We start from the raw sequence: 23,422 nt of genomic DNA, 5'->3' as shown, positions 1-23,422 counted from the left end.
AACGCAGGTACTGCATAACTCTTCAGTACTGCATGAATCAATAGGTGGCACTTTGGTTGACTACTGGCTCAAAACAATACTCCAGCATTGTGGTAATGGAGCCCATAATGACCCAGAAGTCAACCAACGTGCCAGCTACTGAATCATGAGCTACACTGAAAACCAAAGACTAGCGCTAAATGAAAAGCAGAATTTCTGTTCTGTGAGAAATTCAAATTTTTCAATATTTGTTTTTGTGTCAAATCAGGACAAAAATTTGAAATATCCAAATCTTTGAAAGAAAAGTTCCAACGATTTAGATTTTGAGATGGTAAAAATGATTTATTTTGACATGTTAATTGAAACTAAATGCCTTATTTTGAGTCTTTTGGACAACTGCATCTGCCTGTGCTGCTGCATTTCCTTCTGGGAGTTGTATTTTGGGTGCCTCATGCTTTCATTTTTCCTTATCAACTGGACTACATCTCCCATGGTGCAGCCACAGTCACGTGACTCCCAGGATGCACCAAACAGTTGGGTCAAAATAGAAACTATGGTGCCTCAAGAGAGATGAAGTCCAGCCCCAAACCCTAGCCTTTAAGAGAGAATGAGGCATGAAGCACTGCAGTACCACAGGAAGGTGCAGTTGAACACTAAACTGACTCAAAACAATATATTTTAGCTCAGTTCAACGAACTGAAATGTTTTGATCTGGGTTGAACCAGCCTGAAATAAAATGCATTTTCCATTGAAAAATCATTTAAACTGAAAACTCCTGACCAAATTCACCCAAGGATCTTGGCCACATGTGATGTAGAAAGAAAATGTTAAGCCTGGTATTCCAGACAAATTCCAACCTGTACAATTGCATGCAGTCTAACTAAATTCCCCCTGCAGTTTCATTTTGAGAAAAATATTAGCTTTTACTTCCTGTTTTAAACTTCTTGTAAAGCATTACTGTTAATAAACATTCTCTTTTAAGTTAGGGTTAGGTGTAATGATCTTTGCGTATTAATTGAAGTTTGTAAAGTGGTATTCTTTGGGAATAGAGATGTAAATCATTTTAGTACTCCTACGTAGTACTTGGTATATTATTTGTAAGGTGTTACCTAATTTAAGAATTAAATGTATCCTGATTGTTTTCCAATCGTTAAATACTTAGCATCTATGCTTGTGATCTTGAGCTAAAAACTATTTTTTTTATTAGTTACAGAGGTTATGATTGTCGGAGTAATCTATTTTACACTCAGACTGGTGAAATTGTATACCATGTTGCAGCAGTGGGCGTAGTATACAATCGGCAGCAGAACACACAGCGCTTTTATCTAGGTCATGATGATGACATTCTTTGTCTTGCTATTCATCCCTTAAAGGACTACGTGGCAACAGGCCAGGTAGGATACATGTTTATAGGCATTAGAAATTTGAAGTTACAGTACTTTAGTGAATTTACACATGCATATTTAGGATTTTGCAATCTAAAAATATGCAGGAGAATTTTTGAAATTGTGTTGGGGACAGAGAGAGGTCTAAAAATTGAGAACCTCAGCTTTTCTCTAGGGTTGCCAAGCGATTAAAAAAATTAATCACGATTAATCACGCAATTAAAAACATGAATCACGATTAATCACACTGTTAATAATAGAATACCATTTATTTAAATATTTTTGGATGTTTTCTACATTTTAAAATATATTGATTTCAATTACAAGTGTACAGTGCTCACTTTATGTTTATTTTTATTACAAATATTTGCACTTTAAAAAGCAAAAGAAATAGTGTTTTTCAGTTCACCTAATACAAGTACTGTAGTGCGGTCTCTTTATAATGAAAGTTGAACTTGCTAATGTAGAATTATATACAAAAAAAACTGCATTCAAAAACAAAACAGTGTAAAACTTTAGAATCTACAAGTCCACTCAGTCCTACTTCACCCAATCACTCAGACAAAGAAGTTTGGTTACAATTTGCACCAGATAATACTCTCCACGTCTTGTTTACAATGTCATCTGAAAGTGAGAACAGGCATTCGCATGGCAATGTTGTAGCTGGCATTGCAAGATATTGATGTGCCAGATGCACTAAAGATTCATATGTCCTTTCATGCTTCAACCATCATTCGAGAAGACATGTGTCCATGCTGATGGGTTCTGCTTGATAACGATCCAAAGCAGAGCGGGCCGATGCATGTTCATTTTCATCACCTGAGTCAGATGTCACCAGCCAAAGGTTGATTTTCTTTTTTGGTGGTTCGGGTTCTGTAGTTTCCGCATTGGAGTGTTGCTGTTTTAAGACTTCTGAAAGCATGCTCCACTCCTCGTCTCTCTCAGATTTGGGAAGGCACTTGAGATTCTTAAACCTTGGGTCAAATGCTGTATCTATCCTTAGAAATCTCACATTTGACAAAATGCAAAGAAGGTACCAATCTGCTGTGAAGGTGTTCTTAAATTACAATTTGCTGAGTCATCATCCGAGACTGCTATAACATGAAATATATAAAAACGACAAGAAGTCTGGTAGCACATTAAAGACCAACAGATTTATTGGGGCATAAGCTTTTGTGGGTAAAAAACCTGCTTTCCATTAGTCTTTAGGGTTCCACCGGATTCCTTGTTGTTTTTGTGGCTATAGACTAATACGGCTACTCAGCGATACATGAAATATAAAGCAGAATTTGAGTAAAACAGAGTAGAAGACATACAATTCTCCCCCAAGGAGTTCAGTCACAAACTTAATGCATTATTTTTTTAATGAGCATCATCGGCATGGAAGCATGTTCTCTGGAATGGTGGCCGAAGCATGAAGGGGCATATGAATGTTTAGCATATCTGGCACGTAAATACCTTGCAAAGCCGGCTACAAAAGTGCCATGTCAACGCCTGTTCTCACTGTTAGGTGACATTGTAAATAAGAAGCTGGCAGCATTATCTCCCAGAAATGTAAACAAACTTGTTTATCTTAGCAAAAGGCTGAACAAGAAATAGGATTGAGTGGACTTGTAGGCTCTAACGTTTTACACTGTTTTGTTATTTAATGCAGTTATGTAACAAAAAAAATCTACATTTGTAAGTTAGTTATATTTTCACGATAGAGAGATTGCGCTACAGTTCTTGTATGAAGTGAATTGAAAAATACTATTTCTTTTGTTTATCATTTTTACAGTGCAAATATTTGTAATAAAAAATAGTAATATAAAATAAGCACTGTACACTTTGTATTCTGTATTGTAATTTAAATCAATATATTTTAAAATGTAGAAAAACATCCAAAAATATTTAATAAATTTCAGTTGGTATTCTATTGTTTAACAGTGCGATTATTTGCAATTAATTTTTGTAATCACAGGTGGGTTTTTTTGGTTAATCACATGAGTTAACTGCAATTAATCAACAGCCCTACTTTTTTCCAATTAGATATATTTGATCAAATTTGACAACTGAGTTTATAACTGATTAACTCTCAAATAAGCATGAATAAATTAATATTTTTTTATTTTTTTTAAATCAACATTATATTGTGTTTTAACTGTAAGATAACATATAGAAAAAAACTGAATACATGTAACATTTTTTATATTGTTAAAGGTAACTGTCAAAAACAAATTTTCTTATATTCTGGATTTCCAGTTTAGACTGTTCTATATGATGATATGTCTGAATTCTATATGTATGCGCAAAATCGCAGTGCTGTTGTTTACAATAAAATGCTATTTTATCAATCTTGCCTCTTTTTCTTAGCATCTCTGAAATCAAGCCTTTTCTCTGACTACAAACTGAAAACTCACATCCTTTTATCATCATTTAATACTTTCTCACAGGCATAATTTTCTGATAAACATCTTCTTTCAAAAGCTTTGTTCTCACGTCAAGAATTTATGGCTTGATTTTGAGAGAATATTTTGAGTTTTAATTAGTGAACCCAGCTAAGAAACTGTGTTGGTATAGATAAAGACAAATGATTATTACCTAGGCAGCTCACCAAATTCTCAGTAAAGAATTTATACTTATATTGGTAATATTTGTAATCTGGGTAAAAAGTATGTTTGAGATTAAGCAAACAAATCGGCCTAGTTAGAGATTTTTGATTATATAGTAAACCGCTTTAAGTGATCACCAACTGCAAGAGGCAAAAGAATGCCTAAAATCCTTTATATTTTAGGTTGGTCGGGATTCTTCAATACACATTTGGGATACAGAGACAATCAAACCACTGTCAGTATTAAAGGGCTATCACCAGTATGGCGTTTGTGCTGTTGATTTTTCAGGTAAAATATAAATAGATATATATATGTATTTCATGTTTTTTTTTAACGTACAGTGCTAGTCAATTTTAATTTGTAAGTGTGATCTCCTCCTTCAGCTTAGATATGGACCACATTCAAGTTTTGCAATTGAACATGCTTTCTAATGATCGCCCTTAAATGACAAAGATTCTCTAATAATAAATATTCTCTGCAGAAAGCTACTGTTGAATTTCACACATCTGGAACAAGATCAAAGAGCATGTTATCCAAATCAAAAGAACTGGAATGAATCACTTTAATAATAACTAGTTCTTCCCTTGTCACAGTCAGTGCCACAGATCATAAGCCTTATCTACAGTACCAAGTCTGGTTGATAAAAGTGATGTTGACACTTAAAAATCGGCATAATAAAAATCAGAATGTCATGTTCACACTCGCTCTCTTCGTCAGCAGAGCATATCCACTGTAAGGGCACTGTCATCTACCGTGTGAGCAATGCACTGTGGGTACCTATCCCACAGTTCAGTTCAACAGCTTCTGTTGCTAGGTGTTGTGGGAAGGCAGAGCAGATCGCGGTGCATCGTGGGACCAGGCTCAATGTCCCATAATGCATTGCTTTCAGTCCCAGGACTCCATGGGCTTCAGCTTTCTTTCGTGACATTTTTCAACGGCCCTTCTTTGCTGTGCACTGCATCATTTTTGTGAGAAGGGTGGATCTTGCACTGCTATCCTATGCTCTGTTACTGTCATGAAGACATCGTGGATGGCAGTGCAGTTAATTGCGAAGTTCCTAAGTGAAGACACCCAGTCACCTGACATACTGTAGGATATGGAGAGGAGCAACTTTTGATTGCTTTTGGCATTCACAGAACAACTGTAGAGGGTGGACCATTGCTTTTGACTGGCGAAACAAGCACTAAATGGTGGGATCATATAGTCATGCAGGTGTGGGATGACGAGCAATGGCTACAGAACTTTCAAATGTGGAAAACCACCTTCTTGCAATTCTGTGCGGAGCTCGCCCCAGCACTGTGGCACGAGGACACCAGAATGAGAGCTGCCCTATCAGTAGAGAAGTGTATTAATGCATGGAAGCTGGCAACTCTAGACTGCTACCGGTCGTTTGCGAATCATTTTGAAGTCGGGAAGTCGACCGTTGGGGCTGTGTTAATGCAAGTGTGCAGGGCAATTAATCACGTCTTGCTGACTCTGAGAAATGTGTGTGAAATAGAGGATGGCTTTGCAGAAATGGGTTTTCCTAACTGTGGAGGTGCGATAGATGGTGCACATATTCCAATTTTGGCATCAGACCACCTTGCAACAGAGTACATCAATAGGAAGGGGTGCTTCTCCATGGTGTTGCAGGCACTTGTGGATCACCTTTGGCGTTTCACTGACATCAGTGCGGGGCAGTCCGGGAAGGTGCATGACACACACATCTTCAGGAACACCGGCCTGTATAGAAAGCTACAAGCGGGGACTTCCTTTCCAAACCAGAAGATTACAGTGGGGGATGTTGAAATGTCCATTATAATCTTGGGAGACCCGGTGTACCCCTTTCAGCTGTGGTTCATGACACCTTACACTGGAAACCTGGACAGCAGTAAGGAGTGGTTCAACAGCAGCCTGAATAGGTGCCAGATGACAGATTAAAGGCGCACTGGCAATGCCTTTTTGGCATGTTAGACCTTAATGAGGATAATATTCCCATAGTCATAGCCGCTTGTTGTACATTGCATAATCTTTGTGAAGCTAAGGATGAAAGGTTTGCACAGGGTGGAGTGTTGAGACAGACTGCTTGGCTGCTGATTTTGAGTAGCCAGATACCAAGGCTATCAGAGGAGCACAGAGGGGGGCAATTTGAATCAGGGAGGCTTTGAGACAACACTTTGAAAATGAGAACCAGTAATGTATATATCTGTGATTGGTGCTGCAATGTTACATTACATGTAGTTTTCTTAGGATGTAATGGTGATATTTGGAGCAAACACATGAATAAACTGCCTGTTTATGTATTGGCAGTGCCTACTATCTCAGTTTGTAGAAAACAAATAAAGATGAGTTACCATTCAAAAATTTTGTTATTATTGCACAAGGAACAGCACACAGAAACTCACAAACATACAAAGATGCTTGGTGGGAAAGGAGGTACCAGGGAAGGGCAGACTTTCAGAGCCGTGTGTAGGTCCAGCTCTCGTTATGAAAGTTGTCTGAGGGGTGGAGTGAAGGGGAAACCTAGAAGTCGCAGAAAGTGGAAAGGACTGTGCAGGTGGAGTTGGGGGAGAGAGGGACATGGAAAAGAATTCTGAATGTGCTGCAAGGGAGGGTGGGCATGGATCTGCTTGGTCTGCAGCATTATTAAGGACTTCAGCATTTGCGTTTGCTCCTCCATTACTTTAATCACCTGCTCATTAGCGTCCTGAACAAATTCCTGATTTTCTTTTCTGTCCTGCCTTTCAGCTTCCCAGTACTCCTTGCGTTCCCTTTTCTCTGCATTGAAGGAGTACAGTACCTCCCGGAACATGTCTTCTTTGCTCCATCTTGGGCACTTCCTTATCTGGCGGAGACGCTTGGCCAGCTTGCATGGGGTGTTTCTGAAGGCCACATCTGCCAAAGCCCAAGGAACAATGCACAGAAGCATGATTGTTAAATTCATGCACAGCATTGAACCATTTCAGTAAAATACACTCTTTGCAACATAACAATCACTTTCTCACTGACCCTGGGCAAGCACAAGCTCTGCGAACACCCAAAGCATGGTGAGTGTTGGCAGGGGGGAGGGGGCTTCATATGGGGAAAAGAGCACTCACTCTGCAAGGAACTGGGGGAAAAGTTCTAAAATTCTCCCACACTTTTCTAGAGGTGGGGATCATTCTAGAAGACATCTCACGGCCAAGGGTAAGCAAGGAAATGAAGGTACATCTACTACATGCTTCTGGCTTCCACCCTACTCCCTCTGCTGCTCACTTGTGTGCCACTTTGTTCCCCGCACAAGTAATAGCCAAACGGTGCAGGAAAGTTTCCTACAATGGGGGAAGGAACAAAGCTGCTCTGCCAAGGAACTTTCAGCAGAGGATTTCCAAGTACCTCCAGGAAACTTTCCTGGAGATTGCTCTGGAGGATTCCCATGAGATTTCAACATACATCAACACCCTGTTCTGCCGTACTGATTAGCTACATAGGGAAATGTCCAGCTCACAGAAACACAGCCAGCCTTCCACATTTCTATACCCTGAACCCACCTCCACACTACACAAACCACAGCCATTTACCAGGTGTCTCCTCTCCTGCTTCTTGCTCACTGGAGAGTAACTGCTGAGACTGGCTGTACACCTCTGGAGTGGTGAATAGTTCCTCGCTGCCTGCCCCATGGAGCAAACCCGCCGGGAGCGCCACATCATCTAACTCTACCTCTTCATCAATGATTTCGTCCTCCAGGTTAGGTCCTCTTTCCACTGCCTCCAGGCCCACCGAAGTGTCCACGGGGCTCGGCAGTGGAAGTGGGGTCGCTACTGAGGATAGTGTCCACCTTATAGAACCGGCAGGTCTTAGATGCAGACTAGAGCAACAGTTTGCCTCCCTCACCTTATGATACACCTGCCTCAGCTACCTTATCTTTGCTCTGCACTGCAGCATATACTGATCATAGCTCTTCTCACACAAGAAATGTGCCCATATCCCAATTCCTATGGCTCAAGGGCAGCTGTGACTGCACAGCTTCCTCTCTCCATATGCTGATCAGATCTAGCAGCCACACAGTGGTCTAAGCGGGAAACCATTTTCTGCAATAACCTATCATGGTCACCTGGGAAGATGCTCCACACTGAGCAAAGAGGAAACGGAATTTCAAAAAATTCCCAGTGCTTCTAAGGGGTAAGGGCAGATGGTTGTTTACCTGGCTGCAGGGCAGTGGAGTTCAAACTGCTGACCAAAGCGGTCACGATGGGCATTGTGGGACATCTTCTGGAGGCCAGTTAAAGCAGTACAATGATGTGTAGTGTCTACACTGGCACTTTGTCGACAAAAATTTATAGGAAAAAGATTTGTCTCTCAGGGTGGTTGTATTTTGTCTTCAAAGCAGGGCATTTTTGCCAACAAAAGTTGCATTGCAGTGTGTAAGCATTCACTGTTTTGTCAACAAAAACTGCCTTTTGTCAACAAAACTTGGTAGTGAAGAGAAGGCCTTAGACAATGAGTTGGCAATGTCTCCTTGGAACTTTAGAGGAATGCCAATCTTGAGAGCCGCTGCTACAGGCTAGGCTCTACCAGTAAAAGCCCTTCGGTGTTCTTCCTCTAAAAACTGTCAGAAGGATAAAACCTTCTGTGCAGGGTATTCACCCTGTGAGAGAGAGAGAGATGCACTCTGCCCCTTTTCAGTTCGCTGACCCCACTCTAAGTACACTGCCTTTTTAAGTAGATCAGCAAGTTGAGACAGAAGCTGCTGCAAGTAAGCTCTCTTTGTCCTGAGCCCTGTCGGGTCCCCCACCTGCTCTGTGGAGATGGAGTAAATGGGGTGCAGGAGCAAGAGGGAGGGGGACACCCTGACCTTAGCCCCCCCTTTTTTCCCTCCCTGCACAGGAAGCAGGAGGCTCCCGGGAGCAGTTCCAAGGCAGAGGGCAGGAGCAGCACATGGCAGTAAGGGAGGGACAGCTGAACTGCCCAGCAATTGATAGCCTGCTGGGCGGCTGCGGCACAGGGAACTTAGAAGAGTGGGGAGCTGATGTGGAGGCTGCCAGTCCACCCTGGTTCCAAGCCCCCACCAGCTAGCTCCAATGGGCTACTCTTTCTGCAAGCAGTGGACAAAGCAGACAGCTGCCAAACGACGTTATATGGGAGCATTGTGCAATTTTAAACGAGCATGTTCTCTAATTGATCAGCAATGTAACAGCAAAGCAACATTAACCGGGATGACTTTAAGTGTGGGTTTCCTGAGAAAAGTACAATGCATTGGTGTCCTTCCAGAAAAACCCCATCCTAGCCACCATAGATGTAGAGACTCTCTACGCAAACATCCCACACACTGATGGAATACAAGCTGTCAGGAACAGTATCCCTGATGATGCCACAGCACAACTGGTTGCTGAGCTCTGTGACTTTATCCTCACACACAACTATTTCAAATTTGATGGCAATATATACTTCCAGACCAGTGGCACTGCTATGGGCACCCACATGGCCCCACAATATGCCAACATTTTTATGGCTGACCTAGAACAACGCTTCCTCAGCTCTCATCCACTCACGCCCCTTCTCCACCTACGCTACATTGATGACATCTTCATCATCTGGACCCATGGGAGGGAGACTCTGGAAAAATTCCACCACTATTTCAACAGCTTCCATCCCACCATCAACCTCAGCCTGGACCAATCTACACGAGAGGTCGACTTCCTAGACACTATGGTGGAAAAAAGTGATGGTCACGTTAACACCACCCTATATCGAAAACCCACCAACCGCTATGCCTACCTTCATGCCTCCAGCTTCCATCCTGGACACACCACAGGATCCATTGTCTACAGCCGAGCGCTGAGGTACAACCGCATCTGATCCAACCCCTCAGACAGAGACCAACACCTACAAAATCTTCACCAAGCATTCTCAAAACTACGGTACCCGCACAGGGAAATAAGAAAACAGATCTACAGAGCCAGACGTGTACCCAGAAGCCTCCTACTGCAAGACAAGCCCAAGAAAGAAACCAACAGAACTCCACTGGCTATCACATACAGTCCCCAGCTAAAACCTCTCCAACACATCATCAGTGATGTACAACCCATCCTGGACAATGATCCCTCACTTTCACAGGCCTTAGGTGGGAGGCCAGTCCTCGCCCACAGACAACCCGCTACCTGAAGCATATTCTCACCAAAAACTACACACCGCACCATAGTAACTCTAACTCAGGAACCAATCCATGCAACAAACCTCGATTCCAGCTCTGCCCACATATCTACACCAGTGACACCATCACAGGACCTAACCAGATCAGCCACACTATCACCGGTTCATTCACCTGCACGTCCACCAATGTAATATACACCATCATATGCCAGTATTGCCCCTCTGTTACGTACATCAGCCAAACTGGACAGTCCCTACGTAAAAGGATAAATGGACACAAATCAGATATTAGGAACGGCAATATACAAAAACCTGTAGGAGAACACTTCAGTCTCCCTGGACACACAATAGCAGATTTAAAGGTAGCCATCCTGCAGCAAAAAATCTTCAGGACCAGACTTCAAAGAGAAACTGCTGAGCTTCAGTTCATCTCCAAATTTGACACTATCAGCTCAGGATTAAACAGGCTGTAAATGGCTAGCCAACTACAAAAGCAGTTTCTCCTTCCTTAGTGTTCACACCTGAACTGCTAGAAGAGGGCCTCATCCTCCCTGATTGAACTAACCTTGTTATCTCTAGACTGATTCTTGCCTGCATATTTATACCTGCCTCTGGAAATTTCCACCACATGTGTCTGATGAAGTGGGTATTCACCCACAAAAGTTTATGCTCCAATTCATCTGTTAGTCTGTAAGGTGCCACAGGACTCTTTGTCGCTTTTTAGTGGTTAAGATGGCCTTGTTGCTGCATGGCTGAATGCAGAAAAACAGGCATGCTTGGCCTGCGTTCAACAGGTCCTCATGGGTAGCAGAAAGCCCTGGAAACAGTTCACATGTTAGGCTTCGGACCAGGGTTTCCGGCCTGACCAGGCCTCTCTGCAGTTTATCCTGCACTATTTTCTTCACCACAATCTCCGGGGCCTGTCTTTCTCAACAATCAAGGTCCGCTTGGAGCTATTTCAGCCTTCCACCTTCCAACACAAGGCAGTTTGATCTTTGCACATGGCATGGGGGTTCGGTTTCTGAAAAGCCTGGAGCGGTTCTACCCTCAAGTCCTCAGTCTGTCCCACCTTGGGACCTGAACTTCATGCTGTCTAAGCTCACAGGTCCACCCTTTGAGCCATTAGCATCTTGTTCCCTTCTGCTGCTCTCGTGGAAGGTCTCCTTTCTGGTGATTATAACGTGAGCCTGCAGGGTCTCCGAAATTAGAGTTCTCACCTCGGAACCACTCTACACAGTGTTCTATAAGGATAAGGTTCAACTGCGACTGCACCCAGCCTTCTTGCCCAAGTTAGTTTCACGGTTTCATATGAACCAGGACATATATTTACCGGTTTTCTTCCCAAAACCTCATAAGTCAGATGAGGAGTGCAGACTACACTCTCTTGATGTTACGAGAGCACTGGCTTTTTATACTGGAAAGGACTAAACCATTCCGGAAGTCAACACAGCTCTTTGTTGCAGTGGCAAACAGAATGAAGTGCCTCCCTATGTCTACAGAGAGGATTTCATCATGGACCACTGCCTGCATCAAGTTTTGCTATGAGCTGACAAAGGTACCCTCTACAGTGTCTGTAACTGCTTATTCTGCTACAGTGCAAGCCTCTTTAGCAGCCTTATTGGCCCGGGTGCTGATTTGAGATACCTGCAGGGTTGCTACTTGACATGAACAAGTGCTCAAAGAAGAAAAAATGGTTACCTGCCTTTAGTAACTGTTCTTTGAGATGTGTTGCTCATGTCCATTCCATTAACTGCCCTCCTACCGCTCTGTTGCAGTTATCGGCAAGAGGGAACTGAGGGGGCATAGGGACGGTGGTGCTGCATATACCAGCACATGAGCACAGCACTCCAAAGAACCCCAGAGCTGGCCCTACGGATACCACTAAGGCAAAAAATTCCGACAACTGGGCACGTGGGCACACACACACCTAGCATGGAATGGACATGAGCAACACATCTCTAAGAATAACAGTTGCAAAAGGTAGATAACCGTTTTTTACCTGGAAGTAGCAAATTGCACTTCTTAATGCACTTTATAAACCTTTAAGCTGAGGAAGCAATAGAAGCATCAGCTGTAATTCAAGGAGCTATTGGAGTGGAAAATTATATGGGCACATCTTGTGGTCATTCAACAAAATTAGCCATTTTCCTTTCTATGCACGTCAAAAACATGCCTCCACAGGTGTACAAAACAAGTCATCTGGCTGTTTTAAATGTATATAAGAAAATAACAGACCTTTCTGATAATCTTTTAATAGCACGGGAGTTTGTTCAAAAATATGATTAATGACATACTTCTCTGGAAATGTCTAACTAGGTATCAAATGATTGATTGTAATACATTGTATCATTTGCAGATTAGTGCAGTTTTTGGTTTGCATTCTTTCTGCATCAATATAATCTATTGAAATAACATCCTGAATGGCTAGCTACATTCAATTTGCATTTTTTTAATAAACAAGCATCCCTACCTATACTATACTTGTAGGCCTGTGCAGTGCAAGGTAGGTCTGATATGCTTCAAATGCAGAACACAAAAAACCCTTCCTGTAGACCTATAAAATATTAGATTGTATATTTTTGGCATTTACTGCGACTGCTGTCTGATGCCTTTGTGAAACTGAGATGTATATAGTATTTTTTACATTCTAAGAATGAACCATTTAGTCAAGTATGAGGCATATTAAAGAACTAAGGAGATTTTATAATATATAACTGTTTTATTTTTCTTTATCAGAGGGGTAGCCATGTTAGTCTGGATCTGTAAAAGCAGTAAAAAATCCTGTGGCACCTTATAGACTAACAGTCGTTTTTGGAGCATGAGCTTTCGTGGGTGAATACCCACTTCGTCAGATGCATCTGACGAAGTGGGTATTCACCCACGAAAGCTCATGCTCCAAAAACGTCTGTTAGTCTATAAGGTGCCACAGGATTCTTTGCTGCTTTTATTTTTCTTTGTGTAGTATAGTCCAGTCTGGAAAACTGGCAGCAATTTTGCTACCATTCATCCCCTCCATCTCTCCAACTTTGATTTTGTGGTTGTACCTATCACATTGTCTTTTGGAGGCATGTCATTAGTCTCTTGGGAATATGAATATTTGGATCAAAACTTTGTAAGGAGTCATAACCACAGACAACTCTGAGATACTTTGATCACTGAGGCAGTAAAACAAGAACTCAGTTCATGTTCCTTCCATCTACCGTAACTTTGACCATTCTTTCTTATGTTTTATTGTTTCTAGGTACTATACTTATACAGCCCCTCATCATCATAGTATCTAATTATCTTGTTTTGTTTTATTAGTTAAAGTTTATTTTATTAGTAGTTAGTTTTAATTAATATTATCGCAGTTGTGTGAGCCTAATGACACTTCAGTGAATCTCTGGTTCTATGCTATGGCCTGTCACCATTTTTTTATTTGTCTGCTATATCCCTCGGCTAGCCTTTTGTTCAGGATTGTGGTATTTTTGGACCAACAGAAGAAATCAGATCATTTTTGTTGTTATGGGAAAAAATGTTGGTCTCTGACCAATCTATATGCTGCCTAACATGTCTGGATGAGGGATGCCTGCCCAGCTGGTGCCTGATGTATCAAAATGTTATGCCTTCAATATGGAAAGATGAATTTTCACTTTTCTCATCTTCGAAGTGGCATTAAAGGCATCTAAATCTGACTTCGAAGGACAGTGAATCTTTACCTTGTTTGTACTCAGCTTCCTAAGTGGAAATTAAAGGATGGAGCCAAAGTTTGTTCATATCTGAATATTATAAGAAACTGTAAATATTGATAAACCCCAGTGAGTTCAGGATCTTGGGTCTGCTTAAAAGAGGAAAGCAAAAAAGAAAAGAAAGAGACCAAGCTTCTTTTCTTCCTGTTTCTACTCTTAGAATGACAAGGATCGTGGATCTAGTGGGGTGGTTGGCTGGTGCCAAAAGTCCTCCTAGATTCAAGTGATTTCAGCAATTATGATGTTTTGTGTCAACTACTTCAGATTCAAAGCTTACTGTAGTCCCAGAGCCAGGATCCATCCTTGGCACAAAATGAATGCAGTGAGTTGAGAAACTTGAATCATGTCTGTTCCCTGGAAAGAACCTGGTTCTCTCTTCCTTCGTTTCCACTCCACCGTTGTAGGCAGCCTTTGCCCATTAAATCTTTTGAGTTTTCTCTGCCCAGGAAGTTGAACTCTGATACAAGCTGTTGATTCCTTCTTCTCTTGTAGTAGGCCTCACTGCATTCTAGGATAGTATTTGGTTTCACTGGAAAGAATCTGATCTCAGGCACAACTAAAGTGTGTGCTGAGATTGTGCATACTTTTGGATCTTGAGCCTCTGACATTAGAGAATTTTGAATCCTTCTTGGCACTTACCTTTCAAGATGTTATCCTCTCCTCCAACCCCGTAAATTTTCCAGAAAAGAAGTTCCGCAGCTTCAGAAGATGTGCACATGCCAGGAAGAGATCAGTCACAAATGAGCATAAATGCTGCATCTTCTGACTTGGAGTGAATCATGACATACCTGAGTCAGATCTGCCTCAAGATGTTAACCAGAGTCATCAAGCTTGGGAATATCTCATAAACTTCCTAGAAGTACCTCTGAGACACTTGTTTAAACCAAATCTGCAATTACCCCAGAGTTTCTGCTTTGTCAGGGTACGGAATACTAAACTCAACACAGAGATTCTTGGTGCCTCCCTGTGTTGAGGGATTTTGTGAAACTGGCATCAACACTTGGTAGAGCAGTGTCCTTATCTACCCACCCCTGTCAGCACACCATGGAGGTTTGCAGTAATTACTTACAGGTGCCTGAGATGGACTTGTTCTCTTTTTAGAAGCCCATCACAGGGAACCTGGGCTCTGACTTCCCTTAAAGGGCTCAAATACCATGTTACAAAAGCATATTCTTGAGGATGAGTATTGATATGGAGGATACTAAAGTGAAGTATGCGTCTAATGTAGAGGAACAGGAAGGCAATGACTCTGCTTTAGGTGATCTGACATATCCCAATTTTTTAAAAAGCTAGCAACATCAATAATTCCTGTGCCAAAATCCTAAAAGACCAAGATTAAAATGTATAACAAAAATAAATGACTAGCCTAAGATCTTGCACTAAGTTAATGGCAAAGGGAGGATTAGAACTTGGAAATTCTTGGCTTCAAGTCCTATACTCTGTCCGCCAGACCATCCATATAAAAAATCTGCCTAAATACAACACATCAACTGTGGTTTATCTGTTTGTACATTCTTTCATCTCTTAATACAACAAGTAGTGTTTTGTATGATTTATAGTATATCTAGTATAATAATTTGATTTCTTGTTATTGCAGAGTAATGCTCTCTACCCACTCTCTTACCATACATTTCCTTTTCTAGCGGATGGCAAACGCTTGGCTTCTGTTGGCATAGATGACAATCATACAGTTGTACTCTGGGACTGGAAAAAAGGAGAGAAGCTTTCAGCAGTAAGGTAAAAGTTTCAAATTTCATTCTGAAATTTATACCAAAATTAGTTTCAAATGGCAGTGGACAGAATGGATACAAAATGAGAATACTACTGAGATATAAATGAGCAGTTTCCCTTGCTTGTTGATTCCCCCAATCAATGGCTTTTAGCATAGACTTAAAACTTTGTTTAGGGAGAAAAGCTGTAGGTAAAGTAAAATCAACAACCATTGCTATGAAAGTTAAGTGACAAACTCAAGATAAGAAATAAGAGATTTGTTCTTACTGGAAGAAAAGAGATATTTTATTAACATTTCTCTGATGTGTGAGTAACTGCCCAGTACCTTTTGAAACAGTTCCTTTAAAACTCACTACACACACCTGCATTTCTCATTTCTATATCTTACCATGCCCCAAAAAATTGCATAGTCACAGACTGCATACAAGTCCCTTTCCAAGCTGAATCATTGGCTGCAAGTGACTCTTCCCCCTCCCTCACCAGTCACAGCTGCACACACTTCCTCACCATTTTTGCAGCACATGCATGCACACTGCTTGCCTTTCAAACGCCACACACACTCACATGTCTTTTTTTAATGTTCCTGTTCCATGCAGTTGGGTCTGGTGCTTCTCCTTTCTGCAGCAACTGGACCTTGAGGCTCTTGTATGCAGCTGGTGCTGACGCTGTTTTTCTGGGCCTCATCAGGGTTCCATGTAGCACCACACTCACCAGATGTACACTTTCAGCCCTTCTGCAGATGTTGGTCTCTACTTTTCTTTTCCAAAACCTTCTCATGGTAGGTCTCCAGCAGTGGCTCCCTCAGCCCTGTCCTATGTTGGTACTCTCAGATGACAATTGCTTTCTCCAGGGATTCCCTTTTGTTGCAGGTCCTTACTCCTCCCCCCCTCAACCCTCTGCTCTGAAGCTCTGCAAACTTGGCTGTGCAGCTGGTAGCTGCTGAACCAGGCCAGCCTTGCCATCCTCAAATAGTTCAAGTTTTATCTTTAAGATAGTAGTTCAAGTAGTTGGTTCTTGCTAGCAGGTCTCCTGGCGAGCTGACTAGGAGGCTTCATATGCTTGTCTCTGACAAGCCTTAGCAGTTGCTGGTTCCTTATCTCTTAATGGTCACTTCTGGGGAGAGGAACATAGTCTTTCTGTCAAACTAGATTGTTCAGGTATGAATATGCCTTCTTTGTCAATGGCTCTTAATAGTTACTGTCCTCACTTGCTCCTGAGGTCCCTTGATGAATCAGGAAAGAGTCTTCTCCTACAGTCATTTGACACAGTTCATTCAGGTTTGATTCAGTAATATTTATGATGATAACAATTCTCCCAAATCAGCAGATGCTGTCAGAATTTTTGGAAAGTTCCCCAGTCTTCAGTGGTTCTATATATATTTGTATATAAGGCATGTGACCCTTGTGCCAAAGATGACTTCAGTTCCAAGAATTGTTGGACCCACCACAAGCTATGTTTTTCTTCAAGGAGCGTCCTTGTGAGTGCTCCACTTTAGGTGTCTTGATGCCCTGAACTTGTAATTGAAGATTTTTCGTAGCAGTGCCCGGTTGGGCTGCGCATGCGCTGTAGCTGTCTCACGCCGCTCCGAGTAGTTACACAGTGGCGCACAGCCAACCGTCCTCCTGTTCCTTCTCTACCATCTTTGGCAGCACCTTCTCTTACCTCATATAAGATTTATAGTAGCTAGTTCATAGTGATAATGTTAGCTTAATTGTAGTTAGCTTCCCTATCCCCTTACCTTACTCTAATTTCTTTAATTTTCACACACAAAAAAGTCTCCCTTTACCTTCCCTTTCTACCCCTGTCACTCCAGCAGGTTTATCCCTGTTTTGGTCTAAGAGATTGACTCTCTCGGGCATGCCCAGCTCACCTGGTTTTAAATGCTGCCTGACTTGCAGACGCTCCATACTAGTCTCTGATGGCCAGGCTCAGTGTGTCCACTTCCTCGGCGAGACACACATTACTCAAAAGTGCCCACACAGCAGAAAGCTGACAGCCAGGACAAGAAAAGTCAGAGTTCTCTAACTGAAGCTCCTCATGATGGAGAAATCCCTCAGGCCAGTCTCTTACCCCAAGTCCAGGCCACCCCCTCGCAACGGTTGCTCTTCTTCAGCAACAGCTGCCAAAGAGCCTATTCCTAGAAAAGTTACCAAAAAGCAGTCACAGACATCCCTGCATGGAGAATCACCTAAAAGAAAGCGATCTCCAACTGAAAAATCTGCTCTGGTATCGATGGTACCAGCTGACTACTCCTTGCAGATCAGCCCCCTCATCTCTAGTGATGAGGAAGAAGAGGATGATGCAGTAATATATATTGCTTGCCACTCCTCACCCAAGCCAGGACCATCTCATCACCAACCACTCGTGGATATATGTGGATGTGGTCACCTATGGACACCACCCCCCATACTATTACCATTCCCACCTAACTGGTCATACTAGGATCCATGGGCAATGTATAGGGCCCAAAACCACAGCTCCCCTAGCTCCCCAAAAGCCAGGTCTCCTTCATCAACTGTTCTGGCACCCTTGGAAACACAAGAGGAAGACACTGAGGATCCTGAGTATGTAGCTGAGCATGACACTTTTCTGCCTACTCACCTCTCTTTGTTGTCACTGGACGAAACCATAATGCCACCACCCCACACTGTGGGGGATGATTTCATATCCTTTCAGGACCTTTTCAAAAGGGTTGCTGAATCCCTAGACATTTCGTTGGCTCAGCTGCCAGAAGCCCAACATAAGCTCTCAGACATACTCCAGGCATACCCATCAGCAAAGATAGCTCTGCCAATTAATTATGCAATCATGGAGCCTGCAAAAATAATCTGGCATATACCTTCTACAGCACTATCCTCATGTAAAAGATTCGACAAAAAATATTATGTGCCAGAAAAAGGGGCTGAGTTCCTATTTACACACCCCATGCCAAACTCCTTAGTGGTGGAGACAGTGAACCAAAGGGGAAAACAACACCAGTCCCAAACTATCCCATACGATAAAGAATGGAAAAGACTTGACCTTTTTGGGCAGAAAGCTTATTCCTCAGCTACACTTCAGTTCCGCATAGCCAACTACGCACCCTGCTGGCCAAATATACATGCAATCTGTTCTCCAAAATATCAGCTTTTATTGAAAATGTATCCAATGACAAAAAAGAACAGTATAAGGCAAACATTTCTGAGGGGTCTCTCATCGCCAGGATGGCCCTACAGGCCTCCTTTGACTTTGCAGACATGGGAGCACGTTCCATTGCAACATCTATGATCATGCGCTGTGCATCTTGGCTCCATCTCTCCAAGTTCCAAAGGGAGATCCAGGCAACCGTTGAAGACTTACCCTTCAAGGGTCAGAAACTTTGCAGACAAAACGGATATCTCATTGAATACCCTAAAAGACTCAAGGATGACCTTAAAAACCCTTGGCATTTACATATCTGCAAACAAAAAGAAACAGCAGGTTTTACAATCAGAGATTGTCTACGCCATACTCTCAGCTCCAAAGACAATATGACCAATGACGTAAACAAAGAACAGACGTTGGCAGAACCAAGATCAACCTTCGACGTCTTAATAATCCACCACTACACAATCATTTTGAAGGTGTGGTTGAGGGCACGAGACCTCCACACACTGTTACTCTGGAACCAGAAAAGGTCCCCTGCCCATTCGGAGACTCTGTCACCATACTACTGAGTCTGGAACAGCATCACGACAGACAAATGGGTTTTAGGGATTATCTAAAAGGGCTATTCTATCCCCTTTATTTCTGTGTCACCTACCCACCCCCCTTTCCTGTTCCTCTTCAGGGACCCCTCTTACGAGCACCTGTTACAACAGGAAACAAACCACCTTGTACAAATAGATGCCATGGAACCTGTACTGTCGCAACACAGGGGAAAAGGTTTTTATTCACACTACTTTCTAACTCAGAAAAAGACCAGTGGGCGGAGACCCATCCTGGATTTACAAAAACTCAGCAAATTCATGAGAATATATCAAAATGGTGACTCTAACCACAATAATTCCGGCATTAGAGAAGGGAGATTGGCTCTTGGCCCTTGACCTACAGGATGCTTATTTTCATATTAATATCCACCCGTCACACAGAAGATTTTTGAGATTCACCCAAGGGAAACAGCATTTCCAATGCAGAGTACTACCCTTTGGCCTATCCACTGCCCCAAGGGTTTTTCCCAAGGTTTTCACTGTCTTTGCAACTCAATTCCGCAGACACAGAGTAAGGATATTTCCATACTTGGACGACTGCCCCATATTTGCACCAACGTGGCAAGAAGTTATAAATGCCACGCAGAGCACAATAACCCTTTTCACGAATCTAGGGTTGCAAACAAATACTCAAAAATTTACACTGGTTCCTGTCCAAAAGTTGGAATTCACAGGCAACTATCTCGACTGTCTAACAGCAACAAAAACATTACCCCCAGAATGCTTCCTCACTCTAGTCAATCTAGTTTCAGTGTTGAGGGACAGTCCACAAACATCTGCTAAAACGTGTTTACAACTCTTGGGGCACATGTCATCAACAACGTTTGTGGTCAAGCATGCCAGACTCTACATAAGATGCTTGCCAGGTCTGGCTTTGAACAGTGTATATACCACCAAATAGTCTCTCAACAGATGCCTCACAATGCCACGCAGAGTAAAAAACTCATTAACATGGTGGATGCAACCAAGGAATGTCTGCCCTATCCAACAAAGAACTCCAACTCTGACAATCGTGACAGACGCTTCCCTAATAGGTTGAGCGGGGGGCACATCTACTCAACAATATAGTCCAAGGCTGCTGGTTCCCAACGGAGTCCAACCTGCACATAAACTTACTGGAGCTAAGAGCAGTCCGAAATGCATATGACCTCTTTCTCCCTCTAATCAAGAACAATGCCATTAAGATCCTCATGGACAATATAGCTTGCGTGTTTTATACAGTATAAACCACCAAGGGGAAGCAGAATCATACTCCCTATGTACAGAGGCAATGTGCATTTGGAATTGGTGCATCACCAACAACACAGAGATATCGGCATCCTATCTGCCGGGATGTCAGAATACAACAGCAGATGTACTAAGCAGGGATTTTTCACAAACTCATGAGTGAGAGATGGACTCTGGAATTCTCAAATCCATATTCAAACTATGGAGGTTCCCCACCATAGATCTATTCGCAACAGCTCAGAATGCCAAGTGCCCACAATATTGCTCCAGAGCTGGATTGGGACACCACTCCCTAGGCGACACTCTCATTATCAAATGGGAGGCGCCACTGATGTATTCATTTCCTCCAAACCCACTCCTAAGCCACGTCATTAAGAAGATCAGTCAAGACAAATCCAAGGTCATTCTCAGAGCCCTTACATGGCCTGGACAAATGTGGTTCCCATACTTGTGTCAGATGGCAGTGAAACCGCCTCAAAGCCTTCTCTTAGTACTTCACCTTCTATCATAAGATGTGGAACATGTCCGTCACCCCAGCCTTGCAGTACTCCACCTCAAGTCCTGGTTACTCCATGGCTGACTTGGGTTGAGAAGGCCTGTTCAGAAGAAGTAAGATATATTACTGAACAGTCAGAGACTAAGTACAAGGAAGACATATATCCATAAGTGGAAACAATTCTGCACCTGGTGCGAAGATAAACAGATGTTACCACAATCGTCCCCCCAACCGAGGATCCTGAACAATATACTAGGACTTAAAAAAACGGGGCTATCCACAACCTCCATCAGAGTACACTTGGCTGCTATTGCCTCCTTCCGTGACAAGGTGGACAGGGTCACCATATTTGCTCTCCCGACAATTAAGCGCTTCCTTACAGGCATTGAAAACACTTATCCCACTGTGACAGGGTGCTGAGCAGAAATACTGCAGAATCAGCCCCCTGCCACACCAGCCCCATTTAAGTGAATAAAGTGGAGCTGGCTGGAAGGAACCTGCCCAAATTGAGGAATGAGAGCCAGCTGCCAGCCCAATTAGCCAAAGGCTATATAAGAGGCTGAGAAGAAGGAAGCCAAGATGTTGGGATGGAGGAAAGTGAGGAAGTCTAGGCAGGGAGAAAGCCCTTCCCTCCTGGGTTCAGACACAAGGAACCAAGAGCTTTGTAAGCAGTATGGTAAGAAGGTGGTGGGAGCACAAACTTGTAAATAAAAGCACCAGTGGTTCCTGAACCCCAGGGTTTCTAAGTGACTTTATCTGAGCATAGCAGAGGCAGGAGCCAGGAGGGCCAGCTGTGCTGTGTTACACTCACAATAAGAAACCCTACAGTCATGTGGGAGCTCAGCCTTGTTCTACGTGGCATCCTGTCTGCCGGGATGTCAGAATACAACAGCAGATGTACTAAGCAGGGATTTTTGATCCCCTTGCAACCTGCTCTTGTTCCATTTATCCATGAAGATGGCTTTCCTCATTGCCATCATGTCCACCAGATAAGTGGGAGAATTAGGTGCCCTAATGGCCACCCACCTTATACAACATTCTTTAAAGATTAAGTAATCCTATAACCACATCCTAAATTCATACCCAAAGTCGCCTCCCCCTTTCATTTAAACCATTTATTTACCTTTATTTTTTCCTAAGCCACATGTGAGCGGGAGGGAGGCCTCACTCCACGCATTGGATGTTCGCAGAGCAATAACTTCCTACATTGAAAAAACAAAAACATTTAGAAAATCACCTAGACTATTTGTTTCTATAACAAAACGCTCGATGGGTCAAACCATCTCAAAACAGAGACTATCCAAGTGGATATCAGGATTTATCCATTTGTGCTACCAAAACAGCAATCTGCAACCTCCACCAGGAGTTTGCGCACACTCCACCAGAGCACTGGCAGCATCTGTGGCCTCTCTCAATAATGTCCCTGTCACTGACATTTGTAGAGCAGCTACATGGGCATCAGTCCATACTTTCACTTAAAACTATGCTTTAGAACAACAATCAGCATCAGATGCACACTTTGGACTTACAGTGTTATCCACTGTCAGTAGACCAACTCTGAAGCCCTTCTCCTCCACTGAGGGGCACTGTTCAACAGTCACCTAAAGTGAAGCACCGACAGGGACACTCTTCAAAGAAGAAGAGAGGGTTACTCAGCTTGTGCAGTAACTGAGGTTCTTTGAGATGGTTGTCCCTGTGGGTGCTCCGCTAGCATCCCACTTCCTCTCTACTTCTGAGTTTCAGGCTGATCCTCTGAGGTAGAGAAGGAATAGGGGGATGGTTGGCTGCCCACCACTATGTAACTGCTTGAAGTGGCGTGAGACAGCTACACTGTGTCTGCAGGCCAACTGCTACCAAAAATCTGAAATACAAGTGCAGAGCGTCAAGACACCTAAAGTGGAGCACCTGCAGGGACAAGCATCTTGAAGAACCTCAGTTACAGCACAAGGTGAGTAACCTTCTCTTACAGTAACTGGTCCAAAAACTTCATGAATAATTCAAAATGCTGATCTGATGTCTAAATGTGAACAATGAAATGTTCGCTCAACAGGATGCTTTCAGCAAACGGAAAAACAAACATGCTTCATATTTCCACTTTCACAATTTTAATGCACAAAATAGTTTTCTCTATTTCGCAGTTCAGATAATGTTAGTAACTCTAGCTCTAAGACACAAAATCTGGGTGACAGTTGCATGTGTTCATTCCGCAACAGAAGGGTCCTGGGACCCTGGATAGGACAAATTTGAATTTTTTTATTCAATGCCTATTGTGCACACAACATTGAAGCTCTTCATGTGTTCTTTCCTGGATCCAATTCTGCCTTTCAGTCAGGTGAAGTACAGTCTTTCTAAATTTCTGATGTCTTTTGCCTCAGGCACATTGGATTCTGCTTTTTGTCATAATTTGGTACATATTTTCTCAGAACTTTGGCACATTGCTTTATGT

General features: G+C 42.7%; 1 protein-coding gene across 4 annotated transcripts in view; it reads left to right on the top strand.

Annotated features, from left to right (window-relative positions):
- EML5 (EMAP like 5) overlaps positions 1–23,422 on the top strand; it is a 301,390-nt gene that overhangs the window by 141,805 nt on the left and 136,163 nt on the right. For all 4 annotated transcript variants that reach the window (XR_007774428.1, XM_050953201.1, XM_050953200.1 and 1 more), the window contains exons 14-16: positions 1,187–1,373; positions 4,138–4,243; positions 15,438–15,531. Coding sequence is in view for 3 of the 4 variants with exons in the window: in XM_050953201.1 (XP_050809158.1) it covers positions 1,187–1,373; positions 4,138–4,243; positions 15,438–15,531 (387 nt within the window). In the remaining variant the exon portion in view is untranslated. The remainder of the gene's footprint in view (positions 1–1,186; positions 1,374–4,137; positions 4,244–15,437; positions 15,532–23,422) is intronic.

Source organism: Gopherus flavomarginatus, chromosome 5 (genome assembly GCF_025201925.1).
Source record: "Gopherus flavomarginatus isolate rGopFla2 chromosome 5, rGopFla2.mat.asm, whole genome shotgun sequence".
Lineage (NCBI taxonomy): Eukaryota > Metazoa > Chordata > Testudines > Testudinidae > Gopherus > Gopherus flavomarginatus.
This window is presented reverse-complemented; position numbering and strand designations above follow the sequence as displayed.